The 27,834-nt window shown below is 40.8% G+C and overlaps 2 protein-coding genes across 5 annotated transcripts in view; one reads left to right on the top strand and one right to left on the bottom strand.

Annotated features, from left to right (window-relative positions):
• Positions 1 to 27,563, bottom strand: KICS2 (KICSTOR subunit 2). The gene is made up of 3 exons (XM_030866410.3): positions 27,023 to 27,563; positions 15,285 to 15,570; positions 1 to 3,496 (listed from the first exon to the last, which is right to left on the bottom strand). Exons 1-3 carry the CDS (start codon positions 27,255 to 27,257, stop codon positions 2,680 to 2,682), a joined length of 1,338 nt encoding a protein of 445 aa, XP_030722270.1. The 5' UTR covers positions 27,258 to 27,563; the 3' UTR covers positions 1 to 2,679.
• Positions 27,036 to 27,834, top strand: part of XPOT (exportin for tRNA) — a 134,639-nt gene continuing 133,840 nt past the window's right edge. For 2 of the 4 annotated variants that reach the window (XM_060306518.2, XM_060306517.2), the window contains exon 1: positions 27,271 to 27,567. The gene's annotated coding sequence lies outside the window, so the exon portion shown is untranslated. Of the gene's footprint in view, positions 27,186 to 27,264; positions 27,568 to 27,834 lie in introns of those variants that run through there. The other 2 variants (XM_060306519.2, XM_030866408.3) reach the window with 2 other exon arrangements.

The following is a 27,834-nucleotide window of genomic DNA, read 5'->3' as shown; positions in this document are numbered from 1 at the left end:
TCTTACACATCCTTTGAAAAAGCCCACATTTCCTTATCCCCATTTTACAGATAAGGAAGTCAAGCTCAGAGGCTGACTTGCCAAAGAAAATTGCAAGTTTGCTGTTAGATCAAAGGGTGAACTTACTTTGACGATCACCTGACTGACTACTGGGAGTGAGGTTGAAAATACCAACTATTTTCTTTCTTGAAAGTAAATTTTCTCCAGTATGTCCAAACATACAAAGCAATTATATAAAGGGTATTGGCTCCTCAGTTAAGAATTCAGCTTTATTGTCACACACTCCCTAAAATGACATAGTCAGACACCAGGTTGGACCCAAAGGACAAAGTCGTAAAATTTACCCGGTGTCCAAACAGCATCCTGAAATGAACACTCCTTGATGGCCTTGTTAGCAAACAAATAAGTGTTCACTACACTCCTGGTTATCCATGAACATCGATCAAGTTGTGGTTTAGAAATATATTTCAAAGCAAGCAGTCTGCAGAAAATATGAGGATGTACTCTTCCAATTAGCAAAGCACAGACTTTATAGATCATTTCATTACTGATTTTTTTTTTTTTTTTTTTGTGGTACGTGGGCCTCTATTGTGGCCTCTATACTATTGTGGCCTCTCCCGTTGCGGAGGACAGGCTCCAGACGCGCAGGCTCAGCGGCCATGGCTCACAGGCCCAGCCGCTCCGCGGCATGTGGGATCTTCCCGGACCGGGGCACGAACCCGTGTCCCCTGCATCATCAGGCAGACTCTCAACCACTGAGCCACCAGGGAAGCCCCATTACTGATTTTAAAAGACAAATCTCAGAGTAAAATGACTTTGTGTCTTGGCTTGAACCAAAATATGTTTAAAAATAAATATACAATTCAAATATGTTCTAGGCGAGGGCTAATTATTTAAATATCGTATATATGTTTTATTTACACTCGCCTCCACGTTCCACTGAAGCATATTTCTTTTAGGTACAGGAGACCATATCATTAAGGCTAATGGTGGTTTTACCTAGGGAAAAATACATGAACACCAAGGAATATTTTTCAGCTTCTCAGCAAAACACAAAAGGGAGGAAAAATGACTTGACTTTTTAGTTCCAATTGTTTTCAATTTTTTATGTAAGTTCAATGTTGTAAAATTGGTCCAGATTTTCATCGAACCTGAGTGAATAAAATGCAGAGGTAAATACTACTTTCTATTTAAAGCAAACTGGCTTTTTACAAATCATATGACTTTAAAAAAAAAAAAAAGGAAAAAAAGAAAAGAAAAACACATGTTCTCCCCAGAAAATAGGCCAGTGGGCTCTTCCACCAGGGAGTCCAGGCTGAGGTGGGCAGGCCTTCTATATGGGCTCAAAGGGGCTCTCTGGTCTCTGCCAATGCTGCCAGCTTGCCTGCTATGGCCGCCCAGTAAAAACAGTGGCTCCGTGCAATCATGAAAAACAGGACTGCTCTGATCATTATACTGCACACAAGCTTTGAGGGAACTATCAGATAGTTACAACTCAATTAGTCTTTGTGGCTTATTTTTATTCTGAATCAATAACCTAGAAGTGAAGGTCTCCACAGCCCATTATGGCTTTACTGACCTATCTCCTTCCCCATGAACACCTACTGAAGGAAAGTGTTAAGGAAGCATGTATTAAGATGTATCACTGCTTCTAAAAATAACGTGGAGGAGACAGGCATGAAACCCAAGTTCAGATGTGCTTAATTGCGGGGTTGATGACTCAACTACGAAGAGGTCTTTTGAATGCACAATTGATTTTTAACAAGTAAAAGGTATCAAGACCTCCATTTTGATTTTATAAAAGTAGGCTAAGTTGCATAAAAGTGGCTGAAAAACCAAGACGGCCTGATTTTTCAGCCTAAAAATAAACAGGGAATAGAGCCAAACATGAACATACATTTCAGCAGAAAGGTGATAGAGAGCCAAGCAGATTATACTTTGAAGAAGGAAGAAACTCCACTTAATGGATTACGCTAACTTTAAAACAGAGTGAAAAATTGAAACTTTATAAGGGGAAAAGCAAACGCAGCTAGGTGTGTAGATCACCTCAAAAGAAACCACTGCTATTAAAGTTGCCATGAGTATCTTCGGAATTGTTAAAAAACAAATGCTAGGCTACCACTCTGATTCACCTACAATTTCACAAACTGATAGAAATTTCTCACCAAGACCCTAATTTTGGCATCAAAAATATTAATTTGTTGATCACAAAGCTTAGTTTCATGTTAATTTGCTAATTTATGAGCTAGAAAACAGTCCTTGATTCTAAAAAAGCCGTTTAATATCGTATCCCAATTACTCATCCAGAAAGAGGGAGAAAGGAGAGGGCATTTGAAATTGCACTGAAACACAACGTTTAGAATAATATAAAACATCTAGAAAGAAAAATCAAAGGCCAATAAATATTAATCTACATGAAATACAGGAGAAAACACCGAAAATACCTTGCTGTACCACGGAGACCGGCAGCCACGTCCACCTCGCTTACTCTTTGGATATGTAACTGAGCTGGCCTTAACTGCTTATAAAGGGTGCAACACAATTAGGGAGAATGTGTCTTTAATTTAGATCTGAAAGCAGCACAGGTGGATGGAAACTCTAATCACAGACCACTGTAGATCGTTAGAGCAATTAAGAACACAATTTCCAGTCTTGAAAGCCTTTCACACAAATCACCTGCTAACCTTTGGATCCAGGTTTCAGACTAGCAAAAACCTTGGGGTTCTTAAGGGCAAGTGAGATCTCACTAAGGAAGGAAATAAAGTGGGAGTCTCTTTCAGATTTCTTTGACTCGAAAATGACAACAATGGTAAAGTGGGGTTCTGGGCGGGTAAGGAAGTAGGTGCTCTGAACTTTGTCATCATAGAAGTGGACCACTTTCTCCAAGCTGTTCAGGTCGGACGTGCGGTCTGTCATGATCATGATGACATTGGGCCAGTGCAGGACAGGCCTGTCGCTGGGCAGAGATACCACGGCTGGATACTGATCCACGCCCTTTGGGGCCTCTCTGTAGGAATGGGGGTGGTGGTAGCCATGACCCTGAAAGCTCTCGGAACCCTGGTTGTCAAAGATTAAGGACACGTTGGCAGCGTCGTATTTCCTGATGAAGCTGGAAATCTTTCCAAAGAGGTCTGGGTTGGCTTTTGCAGTCAGCGTTTTCATTTCTGAAGCAGTCGTTTGTCGGCTCAGTGCCTCGTGAAAGTAGAAGCTAAATTTGGCAAGAAGCATGTTTTTGAGTTTCAGCAGCCAAAGGAAAAGGTGTGGGGGCTGAATGGCCTTCTGGGACTGCCCTCCAAACAGATGTTTCTTGGTCTCCCGTTGCTTTTCAAAGATCTGGCCCCAAGTCTGCAGCTTGGTGTGAGCGCTGTGTAAGTTAACCAGAGACGGGAGGAACTTCCACTCGGAGACCTGAGCCTGGGCCTTCAGGAGATGACTCAGTACGTCGACCTCCAGCTGGAAACTGCTTTCCAGAGGACTGAGGATGGGGTGGTGAAATCTAAAGGGGGAAGGGGAATTAACAGAAATGAGTGGAAATGTGACCCCACAGTGACACTTTCTATCCTCAAAAAAACACAGTGTGGTCAGACTAATACTATGTTTGGGGGCGGGGGAAGGAAAGATGGAAAGATTCCATGTTGATTTATTTAAAAGGTCATTCTGATATAACTTCGCCATCTCAGAATTATGTCAGCACCGTAGTCTCCTGTGGAAATAGCCTGACATTAAAAAAAACAAAAAATGAGAATAGCCACTACCTTCTGTTCAAATACAGAGAAACTGAATTAGCTGTAAGTCTTTCTTACAGCTTACAAAAAACCCCAAGGTGTTTTGTTTTGTTTTGTTTGTTTGTTTTTGGCCACGCCTCATGGCTCGTGGGATCTTAGTTCCCTGACCAGTGTTCAAACCCGGGCCCACAGCAGTGAAAGCACCGAGTCTTAGCCACTGGACCACCAGAGAATTCCCACTATAGGTCTTTCTTAACTTATTTTATTTATTCTGGGAATTGTATGACAAAACAAGGCAACCTATTTTCAGGGTGTGGTCCTAAAGAGGCAAATAAAAGGTCACTAAAACATCTCTTAAATGTGTACATAACACATATCAACTTATTTAATGTTCACAGTAACTCCAAAAGGTATTACGAAACCTATTTTGCAGATGAGAGTAGAGACTATAAACCAACTGAAACAGTATACAATCCATAAATGTTTATTAAAGGAATAGGGCTTCCCTGGTGGCACAGTAGTTAAGAATCCACCTGCCAATGCAGGGGACACAGGTTCGAGCCCTGGTCCGGGAAGATCCCACATGCCACAGAGCAACTAAGCCCGTGCACCACAACTACTGAGCCTGCGCTCTAGAGCCCAAGAGCCAGAACTACTGAGCCTGCGTGCCACAACTACTGAAGCCCACGCGCTTACAGCCCGTGCTCCACAACAAGAGAAGCCACCACAGTGAGAAGCCCACGCCCCACAACAAAGAGTAGCCCCGGCTCGCCCCAACTAAAGAAAGCCCACACACAGCAACAAAACAGCCAAAAAATAAAGGAATAGAACATTTATCACAAAGCCCTTACTTCTAGTTCTCAAATTCCCTTCATATTTAATCACAGTTAAAAACAAAATTGTGGGGCTTCCCTGGTGGCACAGCGGTTGAGAGTCCGCCTGCCGATGCAGGGGACACGGGTTCGTGCCCCGGTCCGGGAAGATCCCACATGCCACAGAGCAGCTGGGCCCGTGAGCCATGGCCGCTGAGCCTGTGCGTCCGGAGCCTGTGCCCTGCAACGGGAGAGGCCACAACAGTGAGAGGCCCGCGTACCGCAAAAAAAAAAAAAAAAAAAAAATCGTGGCTAAATTTTAAAAATCTTATACTTCAACCACTTTCCATTTATCTCAGGATAAAATCTAAAATCCTTAAAAAGGCTTACGAGGCCTCGAAAAACCTGGTCCCTCCTCAGCTTGAGCCACATTCTCATTCTTCTCACTTTCTCCATACATTAAATAACTAGAAATGCAATGGTATACCAGAGAAGGTTAGGCTAATAGCATGATTTCATTTCTATTTGTTCTAGACAAAATTTTTTTAAAAAATTTTGACCATGATCTACAGTAAGAAATATTTTATATTGTGATGAAGTGCATACATCGATAGATAAAAGGTTTTAAAATTTCACATTTACCCTTACTATGCACAATGTACTCTTGATATTTAACTATATATATATATATATTTTTTTTTTTTTTTGGCGGTACGCGGGCCTCTCACTGTTGTGGCCTCTCCCGTTGGCAGAGCACAGGCTCCAGACCCGCAGGCTCAGCGGCCATGGCTCACGGGCCCAGCTGCTCCGTGGCATGTGGGGTCTTCCTGGACCGGGGCACAAACCCGTGTCCCCTGCATCGGCAGGCAGACTCTCAACCACTGCGCCACCAGGGAAGCCCAATATATATATTTTAATTAGATTACTACTCACTAACTTAATTTTATGACTCATGGACTGCTACCTGCTGTTTGTAAAACATTTTTTACTTCACTTGTCTAGTAAATTGAAGGGGAAGGGGACAGGCTGTGGGAAGGTCCTCTCTCCCCGGCAGAGGGGATAACGGGCACGTGCAAAGACCCTGAGGCCAGTGACAGCCTGAGCCTTTTCCATCAACACTTCTACTTCAGGTCTCCTCTTCAGAGTCACTTCCTTCAAAATGTCTTCTTTGTCCTCCCCCAGACTAGGTCAGGCCCTCTAATTATATCCTCTAGTTTCTTAATACCTGTCTTCCCCTTTGTAGCTTAATCGTATAACTTATCAGACAAACTGGGACACAGGGTCACCCTTGCTTTGAGCCCCTTCTGAGGGGAAGTAAAAGCTGCGTTCTTCCTTCACTCCATCTCTCAAACACGCAGCACGTAGTAGAAACTCGGTAAATGTGGTAACTATGTTAAGATTTGAATCCTAGTTTCTGCCTCATTGACCCTGTTGTTTATGACCTAAATGAGGTTCTGTAACAATGAGATGGAATGGTTATTGCTTCTCAGCCTTTTGGCTAATATCAAGTGTGGCAAAGGACTGGATGAGGAGAGTCCTTTCTGTATGGACCACTTAGAACTTTCTTGCTCATCTTTTTCTTCTGAGAAATGCCCAGGGAGTTTCAGTGTCTGCCTGGTCTGATGCACCTCCTTCTCAAGGAGCCTACATGAAGCCCTTACACTCTTCCTCAAGTTCCAAAGCATCTGCAGAGGTTTCAGGAATTATCTTAGCAAGTGATCCCATTTTGAAGGTGTGGGCAAGATCTAGCATTTCCCAAGCATATCATATGCCCCAGGCACCATGGGAGATGATTTACAGGCCTGAGCCCATGTAATTTAATTGCTTCACTGTCAATGAGACAGAAGATTCTTACACATCTGTTTTGGCCCTGGTTGAAAAGGAAAATCCTGGTTATCAATTAAACAATTAGGAAAAAAAAATCATCACAAGTATATCTAGAGTTTTAAAAAATCTATTTAAACAAATGGGATTATGATTAAGAGAGCCCAAACTAGGTTGGATATTATATGATAGAAACTGATTGTCATGTGATAAATAGGATGTAGCTAGTCACATAACAATAACACATTTTTTTTTCTATTACTGATATTTTACAATCAACATCCTTCAAGATACGGAAGCTAAAACATGGGTGGGAGGTGTAGCCTAATAATACACTCAAAGAATCAGAAAGATAAACCAGATCTCAAATCCTCTAGCTCATGTACTCAATTAATTAACTAATTTGGACTCTTCAAACATTACATGCTTTGAAGTAAACGTTAAGAAAGCCTAACATGGGACTTCCCTGGTGGCACAGTGGTTGGGGGTCCGCCTGCCAATGCGGGGGACATGGGTTCAAGCCCTGGTTTGGGAGGATCCCACATGCCGCGGAGCGGCTGAGCCCGTGCACCACAGCTAATGAGCCTGCGCCCTGGAGCCCGGGAGCCACAACTACTGAGGCCCGTGCGCCTGGAGCCCCTGCTCCGCGGTGGGGGGAGGCGCCACGATGGGAGGCCCGCGTACCGCAGCGAGGAGTGGCGCCCCACTCGTCACAGCTGGAGAGGGCCCGCGCAGTGGCAAGGACCCAGCATAGCCAAAAATAAATAAATTCGTAAAAAAAGAAAAAGAAAGCCTATCTCTCTCTCTCTCTCTCTCTCTCTCTCTCTCACACACACACACACACACACACACACACACACACACACACACACACACTATAGCATGTCTCAGAATCTTTGCATTCTGAGAAATGCTCCTACCACCTTAGCCTTTAGGCAACTTGACACTTAATGAGCCTTAAGTATCACCAGATTCTACAATCATGGATACCACGAAAATCTGCCAAGGAGCTATGAACACAGTAAGACTGTTAGTAAGAGGAAAATGGTTTCATTCTACCACAAATAACAATACTCAAAGTGATGTTTCTGCTTCCAGCTGGAAATCATCATTTATATCCAATCTTCTCTTGAAAGAATATGAATTCTCTTCTCTGTACAAACCTTTAGAAAGAATTCTGCACAAGCTCTTCTGTATACATATACGGAAAAGTGTTTAAATGTTCAACATTTATTAGGATGAATGTGAATGCCGAAGCTACTTTTCATCCGTAAGAAGAGCTAAAAATTCATGCTAATGTTATTCTGCCAAGACCCTGAGATTAGCATTATGTTGTATCATTTTCCCATTCCCACTCTGTGCCTCATACCTATTCACATCTCACCCCGTAGTGGGATCTGTTAAATTGTTGTAATCCAAAAACATACAGCTTGAAAGAGCCTGAATACAGAATAAATTGACAACTATTTGCAGAGAACATCTGCTCCAAAAAAAGCCAAAAAGACAGAAAAAGAGAGAGAGAGGAAGGGAGCTCCAGCACGCACTCCCTCCTTCACAAATCCCCATCAAGGAGTTCCTTCCAAAAGAAGTATGCAGGTCCCATGCATGTGAGAAGTCAGAAGACCAATTAAAAATAAAACCGTAGTACAATGTGAATATATGAATGTCACAAAACTGCACACTTAAGCAACAAAACGTTATGCAGCCATTAAAAAAAAACACAAAGTACTGATGCATGCTACAACGTGGATGAACCTTGGAAACATTATGCTAAGTGAAATCAGCCTGACACAAGAGGACTGATGTCACGTGATTCCACTTGTATGAGAGACACCAAGAGGCAATTTCACAGGGACAGAAATTAGAATGGAGGTTACCAGAGGCTGAGGGGAGAATAGGCCGTTATTGCTGAATGGGTACAGAGTTTCTGTTTGGATGATTAAAAAAAAATTCTGGAAATGGATGGTGGTGATGGTTGCACAACATTGTGAATGTACTTAATGCCACTCAACTGCACACTTACAATGGTTAAGGTGATAAATTTTATATTATGTTTTATTACAACAAAACAATAAAATTTTAAAAAATCAAAAAAACCCCAAAAAACACACAAAAACTTACAAAAATGGTTAAAGAAGTAAATGTTATGTATATTTCACCACATTTTAAAAATCCATAATCTCATTTAAAACAATCACTTTACTAGTTTTTAGATATAATTACATTGAAGATATAAAGATGAATTAGACAAAGGTTTGCCCTACAGGACCTCCCCTGGTAGAAGGAGGTATTTATAATGGCTATAAGCAGGAAGTAATACATCTCTTACGAGGGGTACAAATCAACTAACAGTTTAGAAAAAGGAGCAATTCCTTTTGGTTGAAAGATTGTGCAGGTCATAGAGGAGACAGGATTTCAATTGAGTCTTAAAGCTTAAAGAACAGGTAGGATTTAGCCACGTGAAGATGAGAGCTTAAATTTCTGGCCCCAGTTCTTAACCACCCCTGATTCCACACCCTTTGCTGTGTGATTTTGCGGCCTCTCCCACCAGAGGTAGAGTGTACTTTCCCACCCCTGGACCATGGATCGGGCTATGTGACTTGCTTTGGCCAAAGGGATGTTAACAGGTCTGATGCAAGCAAAGGCTTGAAATGAGCTTGATTGGGCTTGTTCTCTGGCACTTGGGCGTCATCACCGGGTAGCTGCTTCCCCTCTAACCTTGGGCTCAGAACGAACACACGTGTAGCTGACTAAGCCCAAAACTCACAGCAGTAAGCCAAGCCCAATGAGACCAACAGTGTTCAGCAGAGCTACCCAGTTAAGCCCAGCCTACGTCAGACAACTCCCAATTGACCTGCAAGCCCGAAAGTGTGATTTTGGGGGTAGTCTGTTATACAAAATAATTGTGGCAACAGCTAATTGACACATGATAGAACTTGACGAGGTTCAGAACACGCTACCCCAAAATATGGCATCTTGGTATACTGACTATTTTAAGCTGAATGAATTTGACAAATGACATATGCAGGTAACATTGAGAAATGACATATGCAGGAAGGACTTTCTGACCCTCTCCTGAAGCAGATCATAAAACCCTCATGTAAGAGGTTTCCCTCCCTGCACCCTGAGGAAATGAGCATCTTTATCTCCAAAGACATAAGGTCACAGAGAGAAATCTGAACGGGCCTTGCTGTTTCCCCCAGTTTAGTACATTTAGCTCATACCTTTTTTCATCCTAGCACATTTTTCCACAACTCTCACTCTTCATCACATCTAGCATAAAAACACAGGTTTAACAACTTCTTTGGGTCTTCATTTCCTTAGAAGGCTCCATGCCACATAAAACCTATATTAAAATACATTTGTATGCTTTTCTCTTGCTAATCTGTCTTTTGTTAAAGGGCCCTCAGCTGAGATACTTAGAAGAGTAAAGGAAAAAGATATTTTTTCCTCCCCTACAAATTGGAGGACATTCTAAGCAAACTAAGTAACAGGAACCAAGGTAGGAAATGGCAAATTTCCTTATGGGGAATACATTAGATTATGGACTGTTTTTTTTGGCTTCTGCTTAAAATCCTCAAAGTTTTCTCTTTGAAGCTGCTTCCTTTTTACTAGGAGTTTTAGTGCAATTTAAGGCATTTGATGGGCCTTAGGTAATTTGAAAAGTTGGGCTGGGGCAAGATCACAGAAACCCTTGAGACTCCACTGTTAAGATCTAGGCGAGTCAAATACCTAGAGTAGAACGCGTCCTACAGAAATCGTACTATTGCTGGTTTTGCTTACGAAATTTTCAGTGGGCCACAGTTAACCTTGTTGAACTACACACATGCAACTAACTGTTTCATTAACAGTCTTATCATCATGAATCTTTTTTTTTGAAGGAAAAAGGGCATAAAGACTAAATAAATCACTGTTCTGCCCTTGGTGAGAATTCTGTCATTTGAAGCATTCAGATCAAAAAAAATGTGCTTCCTAAAATGCAAACAGAAATTTATGTAACTCAGTTTTTAAAAAAATGCTCTTTAAATCCTAGCTATAAAATTATGATTAAAGAATAAAAATCATTTAATAGAATATTATTGCCACACCAGATGGATTTTTAAAAGCTGTCTAGAATGAATAATTGCTGACTTCTCTAAAAGAATTATTTCTTAAAAATCATGTTGTAAAGCTAGTGGTTTCCAGTGGGGAGAGGGAAGGGGGAGGGGCAATATAGGGGGAGAGGATTAAGAGGTACAAACTATTATATTTAAAATAAGCTACAAGGATATATGGGACTTCCCTGGCAGTCCAGTGGTTAAGACTCTGTGCTTCTACTGCAGGGGGCATGGGTTTGATCCCTGGTCAAGGAACTAGGATCCTGTGTGCTGCGCAGCATGGCCAAAAAAAAAAAAAGGGATATATGATACAACACAGGGAATACAGCCAATATTTCATAATAACTATAAATGGAGTATAACATTTAAAAATTGTGAATCACTATACGGTACACCTGAAACTTATATAATACTGTGTATCAACTATACTTCAATTAAAAGTTCTTGATTTAGGAGAGTATATATTAAATTGCATTTATAATTGTTTTAACCATGAAACAGAAAGATAAGCCAGAATTTTCTTTTATGTCCACTGTACAAAACAGGTAAATAAATTCAAAACAAATTCTACTGAATCAAAAAATGTTCCACTGATAATTCCTTGGAAATAAAAACCCAAGTTCTACTTCTTCTCAAAAGTATTCAAGGAATAGTAGACACCCTGACCCTGCATGAGTTAATCCATGTTTTTTCTTCTAAAGGGCACACAATGAAAACTCAAATGATTAATGTTAATTATTCAATTTGAAATGCAGCATCACAAATGACTGTGATTCTTAACCAATTTACATTTGCTTAATGATGTAATAAGTTTGCCAAAAGAGGAAACCTTTAACACCATTCTACTCTGAGCACACCTGGCTTCCAGAGGAGAAAAACAAAATATGAATCCCCTTCATCTCTGAAAGCAAAGGGCAAATCATGTTAATTTATATCTAAAATAATTTCACTTCCCAAAGAAAATGAATATAGTATACAGAATTTCAACTTTTCAGAAATTCTAAAGATTTATGTTGTTCAAATTAACCCAAAGCCTCTACTGTAGATAATTTTTAGGCTAGGATGTGTCTGTGATCATTAATTCCCTATTAAGTAGACAAAGGTAGCATTGGTGGAGGATGGAGACAATAGCTGAAAACACCTATTGACCATATGTGATTTACAGCCAGCTCCATCAGTATCCACTCAGCAGGATAAGGGGTACTGCTAAGTACTGCCCTAAGATCTTCAAGAATGAAACCTGGGCTTTTGCTACTGCAATGGAAGAAATTCCCAGGCCTCTGAGAAGTGGGATGTTTCAAAGAAGGTTCAAAGATGATAGGTCACAAATCTAATAAAATAAAAACAATTATATAGTAATAACCATTCTTTACTATGACACAACATACACATAGGCACTTGCACACACATTGGTAAGGTTCAATAACCAGTATATCCTAATGTTGGCATCTTTTCCTTATTTATCCCATTTTTCTTGCAGGCTTATGTATCAGTATCACAGGGAACTTTTAAAACAGACAGGTTTCTAGGCACCCAACCCCAAATCACTGAATGTTACTCTCTTGGGAAAGAAGAAGGGCTCAGGTAACGGTATTTTTCTTAAGCTCCCAAAATGGTTCAGCAAAACACTTTCACGTTAGCATTTGGGAATCACCACATAAGATCTCTTCCTCTTGAGAATCACAGCTCCAATTGTACTGTAGTTTTTGGTTTAAAAAAAATTATTTTATTGAAAGAAAACATATACTAATCAGATTTGAGGGAGAAATAAAAGAAAATTTCCAAAGATAAAAAAAATCTGTAAACATGTAAAATTTGTTTAAAAAAAGGAAATGTGTGTATTTATATGCATAAACTATCTCTTGAGAATGACAGAACTTGTTAACATTCATTGACTCCTAGGAAAGAAATTAAGTAGCTAAGGAACAGGGGCAGAAGGTAGACTTTTCACTACTGCATTTTTTTGTACTTCATAAATTTTGAGCCATGTTAATATATTACCTACTAAAAATAAATAAAAATTTAGAATACAGCTGACCCTTGAATGACATACATGGGTTTGAACTGCACAGGTCCACTTATATACACATGTAAAATATATTACAAAATGTATGTAATATATTTTAGGAGGTAACATATTTTAGTAGGTAGTATATTCAATACTTTGAATCTCTGGATGTGGAGTCACAGATATGGAAGAACCTATGCTTTCTACCTGCCTTTTCTTTCAAAATCCTACCCGCCCTTGAAAGTCTTCTCAGATTCCACCTTCCTCTGTGAAGTCTCTTTTAATCTCTCCACTTAGCCTACTTCCCCCAGTCCATTAATCAGATGAGTAGTAGGCTTAATTTGGGAATATAAATGAATATATCTGCCTTTCTTTTTTAAGCAAACATATCTGAACTCATATATCCAAAGGAGTGGTATCTTTCAAAGTCATCACTTTCCATTTATTTATTTTTATTTTTTTAAACGTCTTTATTGGAGTTTAATTGCTTTACAATGTTGTGTTAGTTTCTGCTGTATAACAAAGTGAATCAGCTATACATATACATATGTCCCCATATCTCCTCCCTCTTGTGTCTCCCTCCCACCCTCCCTATCCCACCCCTCTAGGTGGTCATAAAGCACCGAGCTGATCTCCTTGTGCTATGCAGCTGCTTCCCACTAGCCATCTATTTTACATTTGGTAGTGTATACATGTAAATGTTACTCTCTCACTTCGTCCCAGCTTACCCTTCTTCCTCCCTGTGTCCTCGAGTCCATTCTCTACATCTGTGTCATTATTCCTGTCCTGCCCTAGGTTCATCAGAACTATTTGTTTTTTTAGATTCCATACATATGTGTTAGCATACAGTATTTGTTTTTCTCTTTCTGACTTACTTCACTCTGTACGACAGACTCTAGGTCCATCCACCTCACTACAAATAACTCAATTTCGTTTCGTTTTATGGCAGAGTAATACTCCATTGTATATATGTGCCACATCTTCTTTATCCATTCATCTGTCGATGGACACTTAGGTTGCTTCCATGTCCTGGTTATTGTAAACAGTGTTACAATGAACATTGTGGTACATGACTCTTTTTGGGTTTTTTTGTTTTTAACATCTTTATTGCAGTATAATTGCTTTACAATGGTGTGTTAGTTTCTGCTGTATAACAAAGTGAATCAGCTATACATATACACACATCCCCATATCTCTTCCCTCTTGTGTCTGCCTCCCACCCTCCCTATCCCACCCCTCTAGGTGGCCACAAAGCACCGAGCTGATCTCCCTGTGCTATGCGGCTGCTTCCCACTAACTATCTATTTTACATTTGGTAGTGTATATATGTCCATGCCACTCTCTCACTTCGTCCCAGCTTCCCCTTCCCCCTCCCCGTGTCCTCAAGTCCATCCTCTAGTAGGTCTGCATCTTTATTCCCATCCTGCTTTTAGGCAGGATGGGACCTTTTTTTTTCTTTTTTTTTTAGATTCCATATACATGTGTTAGCATACAGTATTTGTTTTTCTCTTTCTGACTTACTTCACTTTGTATGACAGACTCCAGGTCCATCCACCTCACTACAAATAACTCAATTTCGTTTCTTTTTATGGCTGAGTAATATTCCATTGTATATATGTGCCACATCTTCTTTATCCATTCATCTGTCGATGGACACTTAGGTTGTTTCCATCTCTGGGCTATTGTAAATAGAGCTGCAGTGAACATTTTGGTACATGACTCTTTTTGAACTATGGTTTTCTCAGGGTATATGCCCAGTAGTGGGATTGCTGGGTCATATGGGAGTTCTATTTTTAGTTTTCTAAGGAACCTCCATACTGTTCTCCATAGTGGCTGTATCAATTTACATTCCCACCAACAGTGCAAGAGGGTTCCCTTTTCTCCACACCCTCTCCAGCATTTATTGTTTGTAGATTTTTTGATGATGGCCATTCTGACTGGTGTGAGGTGATACCTCACTGCAGTTTTGACTTGCATTTCTCTAATGATTAGCATCACTTTCCATTTAATTCATCATAAAATTACTGAGCACCTACTATGTGCAAGGCTCTAAGCCAGGCTCCAAGGACCCAAAAATAAAACTGAGTCATTCACAGTCAATGATGTTCACAACACTACTCAAATTCTTTTGGAACTGCTTTTTGGGCCAGGCAGTGAGCAATACATTATAACCAGTCTCACTTTATAAGCAGCAATTTCCTTCAAAAAATTTTTTCCAGTTGATCAACATCTTTTTAAAAAAAATTAAACTGGCTACAAATATCTTTTTTGACTACCAAAAAAACATGCCCTGCTCTAAAGCACAGATGCCTGCCTCCACCAAAGAAGTTTAAGACAAAATCAAAACTATGCGACAGGTGCTGAAAGCAATTATAAAGGAGTTCCCTACACATGTTAAGTAATGGCTCCATCAGAGGAATCAAGTGGATAACTCACCAAGGTGATGACTTTGAAAGGGACATTTATTTGAATAGTGGTTTATTAAAAAGTCACACTATGTGATATACAATTCTTTTGTTGTTGTGTGAATTCTTTCATAAGCAGAAAAACCAGTTACAATACAACTTTTAAGGATTACTTCATTTTCGACCTTTTGCTACTGCTCAGAGAAGCATCCAACCAGTATGGTGTTAACTAAGCCCAAAGAAGATGTCTAATGCATACCTGTTGATTAATTAACGTGTATAAAATGTAACACAACTATTTCTCCTTCACAGTTATTCCATCACAGATTTCCGCAGGGGTGTGGGGAAGACGGAGACTCTGTGTGGGATTGTGAGGCTGCCACACTCCTCCCTCCCTCCTCCCCTACACTGACCTGGAGCTGTATTTCTTGAGGATGGTGTCTAAAAGGCCAACGAGCTCTTCGGCATTGATGAACTTCTGTGTGCTGAGGGTGTACATCTTCTCATAGAAGTCTGCGATCTCCATCCGAGCCTGAACAAAGAAGCAGAGCTGCTCGGACAGGTGGGAAAGGAGCTCTTCCACGTGAGGTGCAGTCCCCCCTAGGGCACCACGGCCAGTCACCACCTTCTTTAGCTCATTATGCAGGGAAGTGTAGATGGTGCGGATGGAGTCCTTCCTGCTGAAGAACGACTGGCCCCCTGGTAGACAAATGACATAAGCACATGACAGGTAAGGTACAGAAACTGCAAGTACAAAACACCTCTCAGCATCCAAAAGGAAAGAATCTAAACTGCTGAGCTCAATGAGTTTTCATCCACCATGTTCTCTGACTTCTATGATTTGGATTTAAATATCTTGTGATTCATAATTTCACTGTAGAGTAAATTAACTCTGGTACAACTCAGTGTAGTGGTGGACCTGTGTATAATTTCCTTACCCAGGAGATTGGTTCAAGATGGTGGACTAGAAGGATATGCTCTCACTCCCTCTTGTGAGAGCACCAGAATCACATTTAACTGCTGAATAATCATCAACAGGAAGACACTGGAACTCACCAAAAAAGATACCCCACATCCAAAGACAAAGGAGAAGCCACAGTGAGATGGTAGGAGGAGCGCAATCACAATAAAATCAAACCCCATAACCGCTGGGTGGGTGACTCACAAACTGGAGAACACATACCACAGAAGTCCACCCACTGGAGTGAAGGTTCTGAGCCCCACGTCAGGCTTCCCAACCTGGGGATCTGGCAATGGGAGGAGGAATTCCTAGAGAATCAGACTTTGAAAGCTGGTGGGATTTGATTGCAGGACTTCGACAGGACTGAGGAAACAGAGCCTCCACTCTTGGAGGGCACACACAAAGTAGTGTGCGCATCGGGACCCAGGGGAAGGAGCAGTGACCCCGTAGGAGACTTAACCACACCTACCTGTTAGTGTTGGAGGGTCTCCTGCAGAGGTGGGGGTGGCTGTGTCTCACCGTGAGGACAAGGACACTGGCAGCAGAAGTTCTGCGAAGTACTCCTTGGGGTGAGCACTCCCAAAGTCCGCCATTAGCCCCACCAAAGAGCCCGGATAGGCTCCAGTGTTGGGTCGCCTCAGGCCAAACAACCAACAGGGAGGGAACCCAGCCCCACCCATCAGCAGACAAGCGGATTAAAGTTTTACTGAGTTCTACCCACCAGAGCAACAGCCAGCTCTACCCACCACCAGTCCTTCTCAGATAGCTTCATCCACCAGAGGGCAGACAGCAGAAGAACTACTACAAGAACTACAATCCTGCAGCCTGTGGAACAAAAACCACATTCACAGAAAGATAGACAAGATGAAAAAGCAGAGGGCCATGTACCAGATGAAAGAACAAGATAAAACCCTAGAAAAACAACTAAATGAAGTACAGATAGGCAACCTTCCAGAAAAAAGAATTCAGAATAATGATAGTGAAGATGATCCAGGACCTTGGAAAAGAATGGAGGCAAAGATCGAGAAGATGCAAGAAATGTTTAACAAAGACCTAGAGGAATTAAAGAACAAACAAACAGAGATGAACAATGCAACAACTGAAATGAAAAATACACTAGAAGGAATCAATAGCAGAACAACTGACGCAGAAGAACAGATAAGTGACCTGGAAGACAGAATGGTGGAATTCACTGCTACGGAACAGACTAAAGACAAAAGAATGAAAAGAAATGAAGACAGCCTAAGAGACCTCTGGGACAACGTTAAGTGTAACAACATTTGCATCATAGGGGTCCCAGAAGGAGGAGAGAGAAAGAAACAACCCGAGAAAATATTTGAAGAGATTATAGTTGAAAACTTCCCTAACATGGGAAAGGAAATAGCCACCCAAGTCTGGGAAGGGCAGGGAGTCCCATACAGGATAAACCCAAGGAGAAACACACCAAGACACAGAGTAATCAAATTGGCAAAAATTAAAGACAAAGAAAAATTACTGAAAGCAGCAAGGGGAAAACGACAAATAACACACAAGTGAACTCCCATAAGGTTAACAGCTGATTTCTCAGCAGAAACTCTACAAGCCAGAAGGGAGTGGCATGATATACTTAAAGTGATGAAAGGGAAGAACCTACAACCAAGATTACTCTACCCGGCAAGGATCTCATTCAGATTCGATGGAGAAATCAAAAGCTTTACAGACAAGCAAAAGCTAAGAGAATTCAGTACCACCAAACCAGCTCTACAACAAATGCTAAAAGAACTTCTCTAAGTAGGAAACACAAGAGAAGAAAAGGAGCTACAAAAACAAACCCAAAACAATTAAGAAAATGGTCATAGGAACATATATATCGACAATTACCTTAAACATGAATGGATTAACCATTTGGTTGGAGCCTGTCCAACCAACAGACACAGGCTCGCTGAATGGATACAAAAACAAGACCCATATATATGCTGTCTACAAGAGACCCACTTCACACCTAGGGACACATACAGACTGAAAGTGAGGGGATGGAAAAAAATATTCCATGCAAATGGAAATCAAAAGAAAGCTGGAGTAGCAATACTCATATCAGATAAAATAGACTTTAAAATAAAGAATATTACAAGAGACAAGGAAGGACACTACATAATGATCAAGGGATCAATGCAACAAGAAGATATAACAGTTATAAATATATATGCATCCAACATAGAAGCACCTCAATACATAAGGCAACTGCTAACAGCTATAAAAGAGGAAATGGACAGTAACACAATAATAGTGGGGGACTTTAACACCTCACTTACACCAACAGACAGATCATCCAAACAGAAAATTAATAAGGGAAACACAAGCTGTAAATGACACAACAGACCAAATAGACTTAATTGATATTTAAAGGACATTCCATCCAAATATAGCAGACTACACTTTCTTCTCAAGTGCACACGGAACATGCTCCAGGATAGATCACATCTTGGGTCACAAATCAAGCCTCAGTAAATTTAAGAAAAGTGAAATCATATCAAGCATCTTTTCTGACCCCAACGCTATGAGATTAGAAATCAATTACAGGGAAAAAAACGTAAAAAACGCAAACACATGGAAGCTAAATGATATGTTACTGAATAACAAAGAGATCACTGAAGAAATCAAAGACGAAATGAAAAAATACCTAGAGACAAATGACAATGAAAACATGACAATCCAAAACCTATGGGATGCAGCAAAAGCAGTTCTAAGAGGGAAGTTTATAGCAATACAATCCTACCTCAAGAAACAACAAACATCTGAAATAAACAATCTAACCTTACACCTAAAGGAACTGGACAAAGAAGAACAAACAAAACCCAAAGTTAGTAGAAGGAAAGAAATCATAAAGATCAGAGCAGGAATAAAAGAAATAGAAACAAAGAAAACAATATCAAAGATCAATAAAACTAAAAGCTGGTTCTTTAAGAAAATAAATAAAATTGATAAACCATTAGCCAGACTCATCAAGAAAAAGAGAGAGAGGACTCAAATCAATAAAATTAGAAATGAAAATGGAGAAGTTACAACAGACACTGCAGAAATACAAAGCATCCTAAGAGATTTCTACAAGAAACTCTATGCCAATAAAATGGACAACCTGAAAGAAATGGACAAATTCTTAGAAAGGTATAACCTTCCAAGACTGAACCAGGAAGAAATAGAAAATATGAACAGACCAATCACAAGTAATGAAATTGAAACTGTGATTAAAAATGAAATTGAAACTGTGATTAAAAATCTTCCAACAAACAAAAGTCCAGGACCAGATGGCTTCACAGGTGAATTCTATCAAACATTTAGAGAAGAGCTAACACCCATCCTTCTCAAACTCTTCCAAAACATTGCAGAGGAGGGAACACTCCCAAACTCATTCTATGAGGCCACCATCACCCTGATACCAAAACTAGACAAAGATACTACAAAAAAAGAAAATTACAGACCAATATCACTGATGAATATAGACGTAAAAATCCTCAACAAAATACTAGCAAACAGAATCCAACAACACATTAAAAGGATCATACACCATGATCAAGTGGGATTTATCCCAAGGATGCAAGGATTCTTCAATATACGCAAATCAATCAATGTGATACACCATATTAACAAACTGAAGAATAAAAGCCATATGATCATCTGAATAGATGCAGAAAAAGCTTTTGACAAAATTCAACACCCATTTATGATAAAAACTCTCCAGAAAGTGGGCATAGAGGGAACCTACCTCAACATAATAAAGGCCATATACGACAAACCCACAGTAAACATCATTCTCAATGGTGAAAAACTGAAAGCATTTCCTCTAAGATCAGGAAGAAGACAAGGATGCCCACTCTTGCCACTATTATTCAACATAGTTTTGGAAGTCCTGGCCATGGCATTCAGAGAAGAAAAAGAAATAAAAGGAATCCAAATCGGAAAAGAAGAAGTAAAACTGTCACTGTTTGTAGATGACATGATACTATATAGAGAGAATTCTAAAGATGCCACCAGAAAGCTACTCGAGCTAATCAATGAATTTTGTAAAGTTGCAGGATACAAAATTAATGCACAGAAATCTCTTGCATTCCTATATACTAATGATGAAAAATCTGAAAGAGAAATTAAGGAAACACTCCCATTTACCACTGCAACAAAAAGAATAAAATACCTAGGAATAAACCTACCTAGGGAGACAAAAGACCTATATGCAGAAAACTATAAGACACTGATAAAAGAAATTAAAGATTATACAAACAGATGGAGAGATATACCATGTTCTTGGATTGGAAGAATCAATATTGTGAAAATGACTATACTACCCAAAGCAATCTACAGATCAATGCAATCCTTATCAACTTACCAATGGCATTTTTTACAGCACTACAAGAAAAATGCTTAAAATTTGTATGGAGACACAAAAGACCCCAAATAGCTAAAGCGGTCTTGAGGGAAAAAAAACGGAGCTGGAGGAATCAGACTCCCTAACTTCAGACTATACTACAAAGCTACAGTAATCAAGCCAATATGGTACTGGCACAAAAACAGAAATATAGATCAATGGAACAAGATAGAAAGCACAGAGATAAATCCATGCACCTATGGTCAACTAATCTATGACAAAGGAGGCAAGGATATACAATGGAGAAATGACAGTCTCTTCAATAAGTGGTGCTGGGAAAACTGGACAGCTACATGTAAAAGAATGAAATTAGAACACTCCCTAACACCATACACAAAAATAAACTCAGGGCTTCCCTGGTGGCGCAGTGGTTGAGGGAATGCCTGCCGATGCAGGGGACACGGGTTCGTGCCCCGGTCTGGGAGGATCCCACATGCCGCGAAGCGGCTGGGCCCATGAGCTATGGCCGCTGAGCCTGCGCGTCCGGAACCTGTGCTCCACAGTGGGGGAGGCCACGGCAGTGAGAGGCCCGCATACTGCAAAATAAATAAATAAATAAAAAATAAACTCAAAATGGATCTGAGAACTAAATGTAAGACCAGACACTATAAAACTCTTAGAGGAAAACATAGGAAGAACACTCTTTGACATAAATCACAGCAAGATCTGCTTTGATCCACCTCCTAGAGTAATGGAAATAAAAACAAAAATAACAAATGGGACCTAATGAAACTTAAAAGCTTTTGCAAAGCAAAGGAAACTACAAACAAGATGAAAAGACAACCCTCAGAATGGGAGAAAATATTTGCAAATGAATCAATGGACAAAGGATTAATCTCCAAAATATATAAACAGCTCATGCAGCTCAATATGAAAAAAACAAACAACCCAATCCAAAAATGGGCAGAAGACTTAAATAGACATTTCTACGAAGAAGACATACAGATGGGCAAGAAGCACATGAAAAGCTGCTCAATGTCACTAATTATTAGAGAAATGCAAATCAAAACTACTGTGAGGTATCACCTCACACCAGTTAGAATGGGCATCATCAGAAAATCTACAAACAACAAATGCTGGAGAGGGTGTGGAGAAAAGGGAACCCTCTTGCACTGCTGGTGGGAATGTAAACTGATACAGCCACTATGGAGAACAGTATGGAGGTTCCTTAAAAAACTGAAAATAGAATTACCATGTGACCCAGCAATCCCACTACTGGGCATATACCCAGAGAAAACCATAATTCAAAAACATACATGCACCCCAATGTTCATTGCAGCACTACTTACAATAGCCAGGACATGGAAGCAACCTAAATGCCCATCGACAGACAAATGGATAAAGAAGATGTGGTACATATATACGATGGACTATTACTCAGCCATAAAAAGGAACAAAATTGGGTCATTTGTAGAGATGTGGATGGATCTAGAGACTGTCATACAGAGTGAAGTAAGTCAGAAAGAGAAAAACAAATACCGTATATTAATGCATATATGTGGAACCTAGAAAAATGGTACAGATGAACCAGTTTGCAGGGCAGAAATTGAGTCACAGATGTAGAGAACAAACGTATGGACACCAAGGGAGGAAAGTGGCGGGGGGTGGTGTGATGAATTGGGAGATTGGGATTGACATATATACACAATATGTATAAAATGGATAACTAATAAGAACCTGCTATATAAAAAAACAAATAAAATTCAAAAAAAAATTTCCTTATTCATGCACCAATATTCCCCCAGCCCACTTCAATGAGGATTCAGATCTAATTCAGAGGATGATTAACCTTGCAAGTGACATCAACCTGGATCTAAAAAGTCCTCCTTCCACATAAAGATATTTAAAACAAAAGAGAACACCGAATTATGAAACACTGTTATTATTCCTGGTAAATCAGAAAATGTTATTTCTGCTTTGGAGTTGCGTTTTCCTTTCAAGCTGTATGAGAAAATGGAAAACACAGACTACTGGGATCCCAGGGGAACAAAGGGACTCTTAGTACTCTTAACAAGGTTGACAGTACAGTCTTTGTCATAATAAGCATCATCTTGTGAATTATTAAGAATAGGAAGTGGGACTTCTCTGGTTGCACAGTGGTTAAGAATACGCCTGCTAACGCAGGGAACATGGGTTTGATCCCTGGTCCAGGAAGATCCCACATGCCGCGGACCAACTAAGCCTGTGTGCCACAGCTACTGAGCCTGCGCTCTAGAGCCCGCGGGCCACAACTACTGAAGCCCACGCGCCTAGAGCCCATACTCCGCAACAAGAGAAGCCACTGCAATGAGAAGCCCGCACACCGCATCGAAGAATAGTCCCAGCTCGCCGCAACTAGAGAAAGCCCATGCGCAGCAATGAAGACCCAAAGCAGCCAAAAATAAAGAAAGAAAAGAAAATAGAAAAAAAAAACAAAAACAGTAGGAAGCAATTATAAATAACTGCTGCTGTAACTCATGTTGTAACTCAGGGTTTCCAAAGGAAATCAGCCAAAAAGTAAGGCCACATACATTGTTTTCAACAACCAAAAAGGTTCAAATGGCATAGACATTATTTCTTTACTTCTGTATTAATACATGATCAACTATGCTTCTAATAATTATGGGGCCAGCTTCATAGATGTTTTCTTAAGCAATTCTGTACCCCACCAAAGGTCAGAGGTAAAACATTAGGAGAACAAAAAGAAACAGGGCAGGTTTAAAACAGTAATTCTTAGGAATATATAAAACTCTCAGAGACGAATGACATTTTAAATTTTCTGTTGATATTCATAGAATGCTTTAATGAATGAGCTACTATTCTAAACATACCAATTAGGAGTATAAATTACTTATCAAGGCATTTGTAAAATGTCCTCTTAATGAATGAAACATTTCACAATTCATTGACCAGTTTGTATCTCAAGAAATGAATTTTATATCCCTTACCACTATGGCAACCACCTTGTCCCAGTTTACCCATGACTTTCCAGGTTTTAGTACTGAAAGTCTAGCTTCTCAGGAAACCCTTAGTCCCATGTCCTGAAAACCCCCTCAACTCCGGGCAAACCTATAGGGTTGGTCACCCTACTACTACTGATTTCACAGGCAAACTGCTGATACTGAAAAAGTGTTTTCTCCAATATACTGCCCAGATTGACTAGCATTCACATCATTTCTCCTACTAATAGCAGCAAAAACCATATGAAGGTGGATTGACCCTGACACCAACATCCCATACAGGACTGTATCCAGGAAGGTTTGCCTTTCCTCTCCACCCATATTAAGTCTAGCTTTGCAGATTTTGTAAAGTGATGGTATGAAATAAATGGACCTCTGCGCCCAGGTCTAAGACAAAATCTCTTAGGTTACGAAGGTAGCAAGAGTACCAAGTAAAATTTAAAAGCTCTGGGAGTCTGAAAGACTTGGTTCCAAATCCCAGCTTCCAAATTTACAAGCTGTGTGATGTGCATGGGACTTAACCTTAGCCACTTTGAGCCTTAGTTGTTGTTTTAACATGAAACTAAAAAGACACAATGAAATAACATTTGGTATGTAACACACCTGGAGCAAAGCACGTAATCAATACTGCTAATCCCTTCCCCTTCCGTTTATAACTGATAAAAGAAGCTCTCAATACTACAGAGTTGGGCTTCTGCAACTCTGTGGTAAATTGGGAGCTTCAAGTACTGTAAAAAGAATAGCTAGCTATTTGATAGATAGCTAGGTGACCTTAACTGTGTACTCACTTCTGCTGTTAAACAAGGTGAACTTGGTGAAAATTTTAACTCTGAGTGAAAAAGGGATACCTTCCTTCATTAGATTACCCTTACCTGGGGGTGTGGAAACACCATATAAATATAAAGAATACCTTTTAAAGCTTATCAATAAACATCCATTACTACTATGTGAAACCAAGTTACCTGACACTTTAAGGAACGGAGAGACCACCAACGCATTTGTTTTAAACATGTCTCTCTTCTCAAAGCTCTCAGGAGCACAAGCCTACTTGGTGACTACCCTGGTTAGGAATATCCAATGGGGAGTGGCTTTCCTTCATGCTGGGAAATAAGGAATCAGAGACACCAGACTTCTTGTCTCAGCTTTTTGAATTTACAAAATATGATTATTTTGAATTGTTTCCATGGAAGTCTCGTTTTATGAATGCTCATTATTTTTCAAGATTTCAACAGTCTATCTCACATCATGAAATTTCAAGCAATGAATATATTAAAGTTTTGCACTTCTAATTGAATATTTTATTCCACAACTTCTTGCTAATGATACTCTTTAAACATCAGTTCTCAAGTTAAGTCATCTTCTACCATGGTATCTTCCAGCCACCAGATGTTGAGGAAACTCTCCAGCAATGAAACAAAGGGGAGAAAAGTATGACCTTCTAAAGTCCTCTGCAGGTATTGAGTCAGCATACTTTAATCACTGATCTTTCCCCAAATAGATATATTCTCCCCTCAAAGTAAACAGAGGGCTCCAAGATAAGGGTTGACCCAAAGTTTTTCAGCTGAGCCAAGACAGGAACAGAAGGCTCCCTGTCAGGTCTGTTCTTTGTCTAAAGTCCCACACTTGCATCTATAATCAGGATTCACTGCCAAGGTCTCCAATAAACACCAGTCACAAAAGTGAAGTCAAAAAGACTCACTTTTTAAAACCGTGCTTTCTACATGTTTAAAAAATACACATAAACTTTTTGTTTTGCTTTTTAAAGAAAACCATATAAATGTTCTAAATAGCAAAGTAGTTGACGAACATGGGACTGTTTTAAGTAGCAACACAAAAATTTTCCCAAGTTTTTAAGAAAATGGAGAGTCAACTCAATAATCATGAAGTCATATTGTAAGCACGTTGATATCACAAACATTCCAGTATCAAAAAACGGTAAGGTAATTGCAAAGCTAAAAATTTACATCTGGAACCTACATTTACTGTACACGAGAGTAAGCTATGTGACATTAAACATGCCATTTTCAGAACATTTACACCGAAGTGACAGATCAGCTGGGAGCCTAAACAGCGCCTGAGCATGTTTCACAGTGTAAATTGCTCCGTGGATCAATTTCAAAGCACAGCCCTCAGGCTCACCCATGCAAGCTGGGGTCTGTGCAGAACTAATCGCTTTACATAATAAGAGCCACTTCAGAGAACCCAAGTCAGAGACAGTGATGGGCTTGTGCATGTTCTTAGGCACAGCCAGGCACCTAAAACCAGGCACATACAACTTAAACTAGAGTAGATTTCTTAACTGAGGTCTATACATAGGCTTTAGGAAATCCAAGTGAACCCTTTCAGATTACATGCAAAATTGTATTACATATATATTTTTCTGCGGAGCGAGACCACAGGTTATCAAATCCTCATAGGTGAACTAAAAGAAAAAAAACATAAGAAACATGGCACTGGGATCAATCACCATTCTTCATGAGGTGGGGGAATCTAAAAACACTAAAACTGCAAGAAAATTACCCACCTTCAATTTTACAGCCAGAATCCTCCCCATTTTCATATATACATAATAATATGTAAATTATTTAATATATAACTGTAAATTATACTACATCTACAATTTTTATAAATCATTTGGACACAAACACAATCTGACAGTTCAAAGGTAGGTATTCTGGTAGAGGCTCTGTCACCTACCCGCACAACTGCATGCACACAATTTGCCAATCTGTAGAAAGGGGAATTATAACACTGCAAGAGCAACTGTAAATTTCTGAGAAGTGCCACTGTAAGAAAGGGAGGAAAAATTACACAAGGTGAAACTATCTGACTAGTTGTTGCCAATAAGTCAACACACTAAATAACAAGTTATTGTTTGAAAAGCTAAAGCACAGTTAAGATCTCAGAAAGCCCTGCCCCTTGGGTGTTTACTGAAAGCAAGATGTACATGGTCACCTTCAGGCAATATAAGGAAACTGGGGGGGAGAAACTCAAACTGGAATCTGCACTCAATTGTACACTTCTATTTTATACTGTTATGTGTCCTTCATTCATACCAGACCCTGTGCCTCTGATATTAAAGGGTCTAAAATACGCCAACGTACTAAAACAACTCTAAAAGCTCTGGGATTCATAATATTGGTAATTTTAAGTAGTAATACTTCGTATGTATAGCCCTTGGCTTTCACATATATTATTTCCTTCTGATTTACTCATACTAATTGTTTCTACTAGTGAAAATCAGCTTAATCAGCTCCTGCATCTTATTTTCAGGGGCAAGATTTATCATGGGATGATAAGAGTGTTTACCATTTTCCCTGTAAGGCCCCTCTTGTTAGTGTTAGGCATATTTCTTGCCTTTCCTGTCCAGCATTCATTTTTCTCTTCATTCATTAGATATTTATCGTGGGTCTAGGAAGAGGGGGTAGGACTCCATCTGTAACTCTCTGGGGCCTTCAGAAGCCAGACAATAGTGTTCATGAATTCTAACTAGGTTGTATTGCCAAGTTTTGCTCCTCTCGCCGCAGTGTCACTGGTTAGAGAGCGAGGACATAGAGTTTAACTTCTCATTTATGGCACCAATCCATGCACGAGCAAAATGGATACTGCCATCGGTTTGAAGCACAGCCCTGCTAACAACATCCACCCGGACGGCCAATCTATCTGCCGCGGAGGCCGGTGGGCGGGGTTTGTGGAAGCCGAGGGAAGGACGGGATCGGTGGGAGGAGACCTGGGAGTGCGGAGTTGAGCCTGCGGCTAAGAGTGACAGAGACAGGGAACCCAAGCCATTGCCGATGGGGGAATATACTCCCTTTCCTTCCTCAAGGGGCACGGGGGGCGGGGCGGAGGTACCTAGTTTCTGCCCCAGGTAGGTGAGGCTGTGATAGACCTTCTCTGCCGCGGCCAGGTGGGCCAAGGCCGCCAGCAGCGACAGCCAGCTGCCCCCCGCGCTCTTGTTGGCCTCTCGTTCCTTCTCCACATTGTCCTTGGCCTTGTCGTAAGAGAAGATACCCAGGTGAGAGAAGAACGTCTCCAGCACCGCCTGTTCCACCGGGACCGGGGCTGCCAGCGGGATAGACTCCCCCATGCGAGCTGCGCTCCAGCTCCACCCACGTGGCTCGCCTCTCCCTCGCACTTCCGGGTTCTCAGGGAACGGGCGCACGAGCGTGCGTGCGCGTGACCGCCGCAAGCGGCGGGCTCGTGAGCGCGCGGCCGCCTGCACCGCGCCTGGGCCTTAGAGAGGACGCGGTTAAGGGTCAAGGCGGGAGAGGGATGGCCGCTTCTTAGCTCCTGAGCGACTCCGGCGCTTCGGTTCCCGCAGCTCTGACTATTCGGACCCTCAGGGCAGAGCGCGAGGCGGCCCGCTCGCTGCTCCGTGGAGCTGACGGCGTTCTGAGGTAGGCTGAGAGGCCCCTCCCTGTTAGACTGCGTCAGTGCTGGTGACGTCACGTTTCCGTGACGCCAGTAGTTCTTGTCCTAACATCTGGCCGGGGCTCGGCTGGGGCCTGAGGCGCGCGGCGAGGTGAGCCTTGGGCCTGGAACTGTGCTGGCTCTCACAACAAGGAGTCTGTGGTCCTCATTGCTTTTAAACCAACTCCAGTAAGTGGTTTATAGAGTAGAAGCCTCAGGTGGGTAAAGGTTTATCTCTCACCCCCATGTCTGAT

The sequence above is a fragment of the Globicephala melas genome, chromosome 10, assembly GCF_963455315.2.
Source record: "Globicephala melas chromosome 10, mGloMel1.2, whole genome shotgun sequence".
NCBI classification, from domain to species: domain Eukaryota; kingdom Metazoa; phylum Chordata; class Mammalia; order Artiodactyla; family Delphinidae; genus Globicephala; species Globicephala melas.
The sequence above is the reverse complement of the archived record's forward strand: the minus strand, read 5'-3'. Positions and strand labels throughout refer to the sequence as shown.

What these genes read in the sequence shown, in the direction of transcription:
- KICS2 (XM_030866410.3), bottom strand. Translation starts at nt 27,257, where the DNA reads ATGGGGGAGTCTATCCCGCTGGCAGCCCCGGTCCCGGTGGAACAGGCG. An exon ending in CTACCTGGGGCAGAAACTAG is followed by an intron (nt 15,571 to 27,022) that starts GTACCTCCGCCC and finishes TTTGTCTACCAG; the next exon opens with GGGGCCAGTCGTTCTTCAGC. An exon ending in CTCAAGAAATACAGCTCCAG is followed by an intron (nt 3,497 to 15,284) that starts GTCAGTGTAGGG and finishes TTCCCCCTTTAG; the next exon opens with ATTTCACCACCCCATCCTCA.